This window comes from Hetaerina americana, unplaced genomic scaffold (genome assembly GCF_022747635.1).
Source record: "Hetaerina americana unplaced genomic scaffold, ioHetAmer1.1.p SCAF_12, whole genome shotgun sequence".
Taxonomy (NCBI): Eukaryota; Metazoa; Arthropoda; class Insecta; order Odonata; family Calopterygidae; genus Hetaerina; species Hetaerina americana.
In genome coordinates this window covers 16,909,238-16,921,483 of record NW_027286292.1, presented here as the reverse complement: position 1 = coordinate 16,921,483, position 12,246 = coordinate 16,909,238, and the positions used below count along the sequence as shown (strand labels likewise).

The 12,246-nt window shown below is 39.4% G+C and overlaps 1 protein-coding gene across 1 annotated transcript in view; it reads left to right on the top strand.

The window, feature by feature from the left end:
- Positions 1-10,046: 10,046 nt before the first annotated feature.
- Positions 10,047-12,246, top strand: part of LOC139685819 (pickpocket protein 28-like) — an 81,368-nt gene continuing 79,168 nt past the window's right edge. The window contains exon 1 of the mRNA XM_071582937.1: positions 10,047-10,462. Within this exon, the coding sequence (XP_071439038.1) occupies positions 10,047-10,462 (416 nt within the window). The remainder of the gene's footprint in view (positions 10,463-12,246) is intronic.

The following is a 12,246-nucleotide window of genomic DNA, read 5'->3' as shown; positions in this document are numbered from 1 at the left end:
GATGTCGCACGTATCCTCCATGGCGCAAAACCACCAAGATCAAACACCATCGGCAAAGAAAGGAGAGCACTGAAGGAGCTAAGGGACAACGAGAGTATAATCATTTTACCAGCTGACAAAGGCAACGCAACAGTCCTGATAAACAGAGAGGATTACGAAGGGAAAATATCGCCCATCCTCAGCAGTCCGACTTATAGGAAATTGAAAAGCGATCCGACTGCCAAGACGGAGAGAAGCACAAGGGCTATCATTAAACGATCGCTTATTCCAAAAGAAGAGCAACGACGCCTGCTTCCGACTGCACCGAAACCACCGAGACTGTACGGCCTGCCCAAAATTCACAAGAAGGATGTACCTCTCCGACCGATTGTGAGCCAGATTGACGCTCCGACTTACCAACTCGCCAAGTACTTGGCGCGGTCTCTGCAGGACCACGTCGGACAGACACCCAGCTTCGTAAAAAACTCGACGCATTTCATTGACGTAATAAGAAACATCACCATCCACGACAACGATCTCATGGTCAGCTTCGACGTTGAATCGCTTTTCACCAGCGTCCCTATTGAGGAATCGCTGAATATCATCAAGGAACTCACCTCCCGCGGAATCCCTAAGGACTTTCCAGGATTGGTGGAGCATTGCCTCCGCAATTCCTTCTTCCTATGGAATGGTGACCATTACGAGCAGACGGAAGGAGCTGCGACGGGCTCACCCCTCTCCCCGGTTGTGGCCAACCTCTACATGGAGAGCTTCGAAAAGAAAGCACTGGAATCCTGCGACAAGCGGCCCTCACTGTGGCTAAGATATGTCGACGACACTTTTGTCATTTGGTCACACGGAGAGGGAGAATTAAAAAAGTTCCGGAAACATCTGAACTCACAGCATCAAGCCATCCACTTCACTATGGAGGTGGAAAAGGATCATCAACTGCCCTTCTTGGACGTCATGGTGAAGAGAAATAAAGGGAATGGGAGGCTTGGACACAGAGTATACAGGAAGCCTACTCACACCGACCGCTACCTTAATGCTGCATCGCACCACCATCCCAGTCAGAAGACCTCACTGGTAGACACACTTGTCAACCGAGCATATAAAATATGTGACTCCGATTCTATTGCCAACGAGAAGAAACACTTGACAAATGCCCTGCAAAGGAATGGATACAGCGCTCATATGATCCAAAAAAGGGCCGAGAAGGAAGAAAAGAAGAGACAAACCACCGCTGTTCCTGACAGGGAGGAAGACTCCAGACCACGACCGAAGGCTTACGTCACCATCCCCTTCATCGCAGGGACTTCGGAAAGAATCGCGAGGGCTTTAAGGAAGCATGATGTGGTGACCAGATTCAACTGCGTCACCAAGATAGCTGACACCCTACCCGGACCCAAGGATGGAATTTCACCGTTAATATCAGAAGGCGTGTACCAAGTGCCATGCTCCTGTGGCAAATGGTACATCGGTGAAACATGCAGAACGCTGAAAACACGCATGAGTGAACACCAGAGGGCAACCAAGGCCAAACAGTTTAGAGCATCGACCATCTCTGAGCACGCCTGGAGTGAACCTGGACACTCTATTCTGTTCGACGACGCTAAAATAATAGCGAAAGAAGGAAAATACTTCCAGAGAATAATCAGAGAGGCCATTGAAATCGTTAAAAGGCCAGAAAATTTTAACAGAGAGGATGGATATCCACTCCACAGTGCGTGGAAAAGAATTATTCCGCGCAAATATGAGGACGTTCCCTGATTGGCCAAGAAATTTCCCGGTTTTGGCGCCGGATTTTTCCTATATAAGACGGGACAACAAGCTTCTTTTCATCCTTGACCTGAGGACGCCAGCAGGATAGCTGGCGAAACTGTTGTACATTTAAACGACATACGCGGACGCAGCCCGAAAAATGTGGAAATCAACGATATTATTTCCATGTTTCAAGACTTAAAACAAATTATTGGTTATTTTAGGTAATATTAAAGTCATAAATGGCAATAGGCGTTTTTGTCTTAAATAAAAATTTGGGTATTATAAATCCATCGGTTCAATTATAAACCGAACGGAATTGTGTGAGACACTTAAAACACACCAAGTACGAGCTTTGATTCGTAGTTAACATTGGCTTGATTCGCATTGACTGTTGAAATACTACAAGTTCATATTGCACTAAACTCTGTCGATAATAACTACATAAATGTTATTTTGTAAAGCGGCACAAGTGATCCAATGTAAGCATATGCTATTGGAGGTATTTAAATTTCTCTGATTTTCAAGCTCCAATGCATGCTGTCATTTAATAAGAGGTATCATGAAATTACACGAACAAACTGGAGTACAGCTTCCTTAAGTATGGTAAGCAAGCATTAATTAACAGTGAATAATGCCGTTACTCAACACGTTGACTCATGTCCATAATTGTATCCATCGAAAGACAGATTGTAGCATCATGTGAAAAATGTTTAGTGCAACCAAAAATAATAAAAATCGCAAATAAATGCATCATACATTGCACCCGCAGTGCATATCTATCAGTATTAAGAAAATACTACTCTTGTGTATTTCTGTCATCACACCACTGAATTTACGATTACTGTTAACCTGCGCTCTCATAATTTCTCAAAAAAATCCTTTCTCGAATACATAACTCCCGGACTATTATTTTCTTTTATGTATAGGTAATACATTGGCAAGAAAGAAATTTTACCATAGTCTTCATGGATCATGTAGAAATTCATTCTTTCTTTGCAAGTCGACAAGTGTTACAACAACCGAATTACTCCGAACCACTCAAGGCTCTAGTTGCCGCTCTGTGACGATACGAAGTTAAATGATAAGTTAAAAGATAAGATGATTCAACAACTTTGAACATGAAATTTACGATTACAAGTTGATACTGCGATAGTGAAAATGAAGTACATAGAGCCACATATAGGTCTGATTTTTAATTCATAAACATATTTCTACCTTCTGCTTCCAGATACTTATTTTAGGGGCCCTAAATCACGTCATTCATAAGTTCCTTACGATAAAATAATTTAATACGAATGTTTTCACACCCAATGCCCACTTCACAAATCGTAGCATATGGCTCAGATGCAGCCTCAGTATATCGATTTGTTTAAGAAAACCCTCAACGCACTGCATTACCATAAGCTGAAGGGCAAATACATCATGGAAACAAACCCACCGATCATTTACCAAGACACTTCCTCATAAACCCTGAACTAATTTGAGAAATAATTTGATGACATTTCGAGACATTACTAATTGGAAATAAATATATTTATTCAACAAATAGGATCATATTTTTAGAAATCAACAACAAATATTTCATTATCAGTGTTAGATATTAAGGCTAAATTCACTCGGAGTACATAAGATCTTAGAGAAAGCCTACCGCGAAACATAACTATCATCAAATTTGAAGTAGATGTGAGTTCCTAAAACGCATCTTCTATCTGCGGCATTTTTTCATTTTTCGTATACAATTATAAATTTATGTCAAACCATAAGCTAACATGATTGAGTTTCGAAGGAGAATGCACTGCATTCCAATCCAACTGTTCGTGAGGAACGTTTGAGTTTACTCATTCCTCGGAACCATTGCGCAGGCGAAAGTGGATTACTCCTTCCGTGGAATGGGGCATTAAGACGTGGTCGACCCCTCGACGTCATGCGTAAGTAACTTGACAACTTTGACTTTGACTTTTGAAGTTTCTCTCCACTTTTCTTCGCCTCATTTGTCCCCAACTTTAACTGAGCTCCCGCCCGATGCTCGAGGCAACCCCATTGCCTTCGTGCACTCGGCACAATAACTACTCCTACACCCGGCACGAGAATACCCACTCTTAGCGAAGGTGTTCTCCATAGGGTATTAAGGCATCCACTTAACGTAGAGAACACGAGCGCCCAACGCCTTGCGTGCCAAGGATTGGCGGTCAAATGCCAAAGTGCGTGAGAGTTTAAGCTTTCTGGCGAACTTCGTGAGGATTCTGGAGACTCCCATTGCTACAGGAAATGGAGCAGGATTTTCTTCTCCAACTACACCCCAGGGACCTTCATGGTGGCGGCCACGTGCTCATAACGGGGAAAACTGAATTACGTTTGACGTTTTGAATGTACATACCAGTATTCGGCTCTCTTGAGCAGTGGTAGCGCATAAATGGTGGTTACCTTTGGAAGCACATGCACTCCGTGAATGGCGTCTATTTTACGATATGTACGTATATAACAAATGTAAAACACTTCTACTTATCAAACATTGAAGTTAGGCTGGAAAAGCACCGGGCGAAAATTGTCTTCACTCAATTACTTTTCTCTTTACGATCGTGTACGTGACCGGATTGCTGTATGTAGACATTAGCTTCCCATGCCAAGAATTACGGTTTGATTCTCGATGGTAGCTTATTTTCAGGGGTGTTTCAATTTGATATTGATGCGCATTAGGTAAGCAATTCAAAAGGCATCCTTTCAACCATCGCCAGTTGAGATATTGAGCTGCGATCCCTTCAGCGTCTTTCCATAGGAGGATGTCATCCTGAAGTCGGAATAAACAATCCTTTAATACGTAAACCTTCAGATTTCTAAAATCAAATAATTGCTACATGCTTTTAATACTTTCACCACCAGGTATTATTCGATTCCCCGCCCATTATCTCAGCACCTCTCTGCTCAAATAGCTGCGTAGCATGGATCGTCTCTAAACAGTCTGGAGATTCTTTTCCCAAACTGGACACCCTGGAGAAATGAACAGTGGTTTCGAAAGCTTATCGTCTATAAAAAAAAAAGATGAGGAATATGATTCCTCTTCCTGAGTTAATGGCATGATTTTTTCAAATTCCGTCTCCTGCTAAAACACACACCTTCTATTCATAATATACTTGGGTGGTCTGAAACGTTTCCGACCAAACAAAGATACAAAACTTATTTTCTGAAATTTTCTGAAATTATTGAGGTCGGAAACTTTTCAGACCACCCTCGTACGTTTCGATTCATCAAATACCTTTTACACGTTTGCACTTAGGAAAATTAAATTCGTGTAATACTTGAAGTATAAGGTCGTTATGCTGTAAATATGGTCATATTGGCGGGAAACGGGCCCACCAGAAGAACTCAAAAGATCGAGGGTAATTATAGTTCGGCCGAGGAAATGGGTGCTGGGAGATCACACGATCCAAATATAGAGCTGACCATTGGAAATTCCAATGACTATTGAATATTATTTGAATTCAATTACGTAAAAGGCTACAATCACCGTACAAAAAAACACGTAACGGGTTATATCCCCCTGCTCAATTACACCTTGTTGTATACCAACTAAAGAATGAAGAAATATCCGTTAAACTTAGTATGATAAATGCAAAAAAACGTTTAGAGATAAGTACGAAAGGTTGAAAAATAAGGTTAATTATTTTTGCCCTCGTCTGTTGAAGAAGATCGCTCATCGTAATTGCTATATAATTCTGATATAAACATCGATTTTCATAAGTTTCCCATTTTCCGTTTACATTTCACCGTAGGCATTTGCTATTTACGTAGAATGCCCCCAAATAGAATGCCTCGAATGACTACGGATTTTATTGGACTTTGACCAGTAATATTACGGTGTAAAACCACATTTACAGGTGTTCTCACCTGTTCTTGCAATTTAAACCGCATTAATGAATTTTGCTAGCAAATTCCTGAATTTACCAATCGGCCCATCCTTTTGAATCATATAGAAGCATGCGTTATAATGAAGTTCATATTTAACGTGTGCTAAATGTTCAATAATAATAACTTTTTCAGAGGTATCTCGATCCCTACTTGAGGTGCTTTGTGGAGGGCACTTTGAATGAGTACGCCGTCCGCCGGATGGGACGTTAAACTGCGGACCCCTTGGTGCCTTTCGTAAAGAGCAGGCTAATGCCGACGCCGGGTTTCTCTCCACCCTTCATCCTTTCCTGTCCATCCCCTATGGCGCAAATGACCTTAGCTGTCGGTCGCCTCCCCTAAAAACCACTACTACTACTTCAATAATAACTTCATACTCAATGCTTCTAAAGCGCCGAATACGTTTCGTTTAAATTTTTTAAAACCTTGATATTACTATTTCTTAAACATGAAAAGTCAAAATATTCATCACGCAAAGGCTGAAATATTTTGAATTTAATTGTAATTTCCATCTTAATCAATCAATCAATCAATTTATTTTTCAATGTCCTTCTTCAAGTATCATATCAGCATATACTTAAAATATTTTAGAATAAAATGTGGGAAATTTTCGATCATAAGCATAATTCCCAAATTAAATAAAATGACACTCTCTATACTTTTTCCGGATTCCTCTCCTTCGAAATAGTAGTTTTGAAACTTCTGAAACACCCTGTCAGTAGTCTTGCCAAAAGGTAATGACATATGGCAACGTACATAGGCTAGTTATGTCTCAATAATGTACACCACCTTAAGGATTACTGAAGTAGTGTGTTTCTCGCTAACCGCTTACTTACATGCAATCATTCTCACAGAAGTATTCAATTTTCTCTATATTCTTCCACGAAAAATTCTAATTTCATTTCATATTACCATCCAAATCAGCATTTACTTGTCTCACTATTTAGCATCCACAGTGAATGAATAAAATAACTTACTGTAATAGCTTATTTTCCTAGTCCCAACAATGTCACGGCGGCCGCTCTCAAGTGCCTCATCAGCATATACTTAGTATCATCATATGATAGTTCTTCTTTCGACTAATCGTTTACATTGGCCTTGAACCAAAACCACAAACCTGTAAAAATGACAAAATGTGAGCGTAAATTTTCATCAAAATTGTTTTTTAACAATATATACTTTAAAATTAAGGTTAAGGGGCGTGGGTGAATTGTAATATCTTTAATATATATCTTTCTTCCTGATTGGAAGAAAAATATAGGCGGTCGATAGAGTAATCAATTACTAAAAGTAAATGATGACTTTTTTAGTATAAACTAGAGACATTATAATTCATCATATGTCACTCTACCGCACTTATTCATTCTTTAATGTGATCCGCTAGAGTAAAACTTCTTCAGCACTATTTATCCCAACGCCCATGAATCAAAAGCACTTCGCATTTGACATAAAATGATAACAAATCTTAGAATGGAAGAAATGGTTTTAGCCTGAGAAGTAACGTTTGAAATTATTTAAAAGTACTTTGTAATTTCATAAATTGTCTTCACAGTGTTACAGCTTTCGACTCACGGTCGTAATTTCCAGCTACTATTTTAAAGCCTCCAAGTTCGTACTTACTTAAAAAAGGGTGTGTTGAATGCTATTGGTAGTTGGACCTACCTATTCCCCAGATCATAAACCATCCCCAACCTACCAACAACCCATATCCTTCTCTTCAAATACTCGTAGCCTCCACCCACTTATAAAAATGTCCCCTATTGTCCCCTAGTTTATATTAATGAACTCGGGCGTGTCAAATTATACCTGAACATTACTGACTCCCATCTGTCGAAACTATTATCACCGTGAATAGATTATGTCGGTGACAGAGTCTCTTGATAGTTGTTAATTTTATAGACTTTTCTATTGCCTTTATGGTTTACAAAAGTGGATCGGTGTTCATCTATTCCCAATAGTTTCGTAGGTATTTTTAGAATGATAAGCTAAAATATTTTGTTCACATTTTCGATATTGATTTATCAATATTTTACATGCATTCTCGTTTCACTCGTAAACCACTTGTTATCGCGGAAGCTCTCTTGGGATATAAATAAAAGATAGTCGATAATTTAGTTATTTCAGGGGAAAAAATACTCAAACGTCAAGGAGATTTGAGTTTTCAAAAATTAGAATGTTCACATGCTGGAGCTTTTCAATCATCAAAAATGATGATTTTTATATTGTTTGGCAAATTTGAACTTGATAAATTTTCAATTTTAATTATTTCTAACTTTGAGTCAAATGAAGTATCAATAGCAGAATAAAAAGCTCAATAAATGTTTCTTAGTTTTGAGGACAGAATATTGAATGCTCATCACCTAATACAAATTATTTCACCAGGAAGGTGTAAATGAAGTATTATTAAATCTCACCGATTTACTTAAGATGCACGAAAATGCAGTAATTCTGTTACAATTAATCTGATTCATTTTAATTGGGAAGTTGGTTATCCTTAAGGATATTTCAATATATAACATTAAACAAGAAGATTAAAGGTACAGTATTCAGAATGCCTCAACCAAAGAGGGAGGTTTAACAAAAGACAAGTTTATTAACAAGTGAAATATTCTATGACTGGCTGCAATGCAACATTAACCAGCATATGTACATCTAGCCGGTTCAACCCTAATTTTGTGAGGTAATAACAATGACAATTGAATTCTATTCAAGAAACCAAAGAAGATTTTATGAAGTCCGAACAGACAAATCCAAACTAAAAAAATTTGGTAAAAATCCAAACTATAATTCTCTTCCTGATATATGTAAGTGTAGGAGAACCAATAAAATTTCCACTTTTATTAATAACGGATTTCAAAGGTTCCACATACGGATGTATTACCTGGATATTGTACAAATATTTTTGGATAATTCGGCTTTCCCACTCACAATGAAAATTCCATGCATGATTTCGAATTAATAAAGCTTTAAAAGACGATTTAAATATTTGCTCCTGTTACCGCTAGAATTCCTCATCATTCGTTGAGCAAACTTAGCTTATCCATTCTCGAAAATGAGCCAGTAAAAACAGCAAAATTAGCACCCTCAAAACATTTGACCATGAGACTTTAGGGATAAGAGACACGCATGATAAATGTGAAACATATTTTTAAGAGTAAAAGATTTCCTTTATATGGAGCATTATATAAAAATTCTATTATATTCCCTTCACTTATTTATGGGAAAATATTATCATATTAACCTCATTATGAATTTAATACGAAATTGGTAATTAAAATGATGAGCTTCCGCTCAATTTGAGCTGACTACTCAAGATTATACAGATTGAAATTAAATCCAAAATTTTTCATTTAAATAGATCCTTTTTCTGTAGTCAGGTCACTACTAAGATAAATGCTTTGTGGAAATGGAGTCACACACAGGGCCCAAGTGTTTAAATGCATAGGATAAAAATTATAAATTCAGATATATAAACCTAAGTCTGTGGATTTATCTAGCTCATTTTCTGCTTTTAGTTTTTTAACAAGTAAAGTAAATCCGGTCATTTCCACGGTTTAACTGACAAAAAACCATTAATGGTAGAGCTAAAGTTTCAATATCAAAAGGAGACACAGCAAAAGCACAAATAATACTACCATTTAGAGACACATTATATCTGTTATCCCTACCTTTAGTTTTTAATGATGTGCGGAGGCCTTTGGCAAAGGAGAAGATTCGTAAGTGAAAAAGCATTACGACAAACTGATCTAAGATTCTAGCAATAATCGCCACTTTTCGTGCCAATTTTGAGTGTGGAATGGTTCCAAGGTTTGGTAACCTACCAATTTGTTCCGTCATAATTTGAGTAAATTCTATGGTGACCGGTTTGTTTGATCGGTAGGCCTATACCTATCCGGAGGCGGCCAAGCCCACCACGATAGGCATTTTTCAGACTTCATGGCGACCTCCGGGAAGTAAACAGAGGGGAAAAACGATAGGAAAAGAGAGCACTTCGGAGCGCAGTTGAGTGTTCCTCGCAATCATTATCCGAGCGCATCAAATATATTAAAACCCTCTAACATATTTATCATAAAGTGGAGACTTTATGATAAAGGGGCCACACTGCGGCCCTGATACTGATTAAAAATATACCTCCAGGGATCTTGTAGTATTGGATTCTGAAGGGATTATGAATTTTAATACTATTTGATGATAAATTCGGATGCTCACTCGCACATCCCTGCACACAAATATACTTCCGCTACATCTGATAAGTGGAAAAGAAGGGGCATGGATTATTGCACGCTTAAGTAAACATGTACGAGCGCACGAGAAAAAACGGGGATTACTCAAAGAACGGGGAACGTAGCAGAGCAAACAAAGAGGTAAGAAAGAAATGAAGAGCGTTCGGGGATACATCAATGATTCAGGCTTGGGGGAGAGGTGATAGTAAATGGCCGGCGGACCCGCCCCGAGGAGCCAGTAAGGGCAACGGGACTGTGGCCTACTTCCAGCGGCGTCGCCAAACACTCAATCCCGGTCTCGAGGAGTGGCCGCCGCAGAGGGCATTGAATGACGACGGGCCGAACCCCATGAGTTCCTCGGTGGGCAGCGTGGGCCACCGGCTGTACCCAGGGCCCGAAGCGGACACCCTCTCCCGGAGGAGTTGGCTTGAGGAGGGCGAGAGAGGGACGGGTGGCAAGGGTGTGAGCGGAAGGGCGGACGGCGCCCGGGGCGGACAGGGCAAGGTGAAGACTTCGGCGAGGGACTACTTCACCCACTCCTCACTCCATGGACTCAAGTACATAGCGGAGAAGGGGCGGCATCCAGTCGAGAGGTTTGTGTCCATTTTGGAGGACCCCCGACCATCAAACCGGCACACCCTCCGCGTGTCCCGGCTATATCGTCCCCGTACCCCGCCCCGACGCACCCCCGTCCGCCGTCGCTTGCATCGGCCGCCGATGACGCATGGGGAGCCGTGCATCGAGGCGGCCGATGTTTCGAGGGCTTGTCGCGCTGGACTGAGGATATGGGGTGGAAAAGAGGGGAAGACGGTAGTTGTCAGCCGCTCTCACGCCGCGATAACGCTTGCAACCCGATCCCCACTTAGAAACGATATTGATCACGAGCTCTCGACACATTCATCCGTGCACTTTAAAACTGGGGGTATATTTACGATTTGTACGCAGACCAAAATGTAGCAACCAAAAAAATAAAGGTACTACCTATATTGCAGTTATAAACTTAGACAGTATTCAATGCCAATGCTTTTGATGAGCGACCATGAATTTGATCAAACTGGAGTCATCATCTAAATTAAAGGCGATCATCCACTTCCCACAAAATATATCACTCAGGTCATCAAATGATTCGTCATATTTTATAAAGTGGTAACTTTTTAACATTTTTTGCCAAACTGGATATTCCTACTGAGATTTTTCAATGTTTTAATTCTTCCACTCATATTTAAATGACTTTATTTTCAGAATTGATTTTCAGAATTCAATTTTATTTAACTTCTCCCCTCATGCTGAGAATCGTCTAAAAGGGAATATATACATGCATTTTAGCAGGGAGAATAACTGCCACGAATAGTTTTCACTCACTATAAATACATTAGCAACAGTATTGTGAAACAATATCCAATTATCGGAATGAAAACAAAACATGTGCTTGAACCTCATTGAGCCCAAGACAATTTTACAAAAACGGTTTAATCAATACAACAACCGATAAAATCAATAGGTGAGCATGAATCAAATTGTAGCTTTGGTCTCAAAACCTCAAACCTGGGTGAAAATGTATCTATGACTCAGGCATGCGGAATCCTTTTTTTATTAGGTGGGATTTTCCTATATTTATTTGGTACGATACATTGTAGAAATCTCATTTTGTGAAATTTTATCTTCGCTTGTTTGCTTTCCTAGTTTTTAAAAATGCGATTTTTTCTTAAATACGATAATAATAATGAATAAAATGTAGGTATAATTGTAAAAAATAAAATCATTGGGATATCATAAAATATCTGGCCTTTCGATGGAAATGCAGCATCATCATCTTAAATGTTTTCCATTATAGATAAGGGATTACATTAAGAAAACCCAATCAATCCTCTCCAGGCTCTTTAGTGGTGAACTATGCGTGGGGTAAATTTAATTTTCTGACCGCACAAAATCAATTGTTACTCCATTTAACTAATGGCTTACAAAAATTTAATTGCATACAAGTTATTCCTTCCCAAATTTAGCGAGTTCTGGCTGCTCTACGGGACAAGATTTTCTTATGAAGCAATAATAAAACAACTTCCACTTCACTCCTATATTTTAGAGCCTATGGCCTTTACTATGTGTCTACCTTTGTAGCCCTAAGATTCAGAATGAATTAATGTCCTAAATTATTCGAAAAGCCCTTACAGCTGATGTTGTTTTCTCCACTAAGCATAAGGTAAGTCATTTAGCATAGCCAAGCTGGTTGATCACGCGGGGAAATGAACTTGCCCTGAATGGATGAGTCTCACAGGGCTTAGTACCAGTTGAGCTGAGTCGTCATCACAATCTTTTAAACCGAATTGCTGGTCGAAGGAGGTGTTTGAGCAAGCATCATTCAGTAATTAAAGTGGGT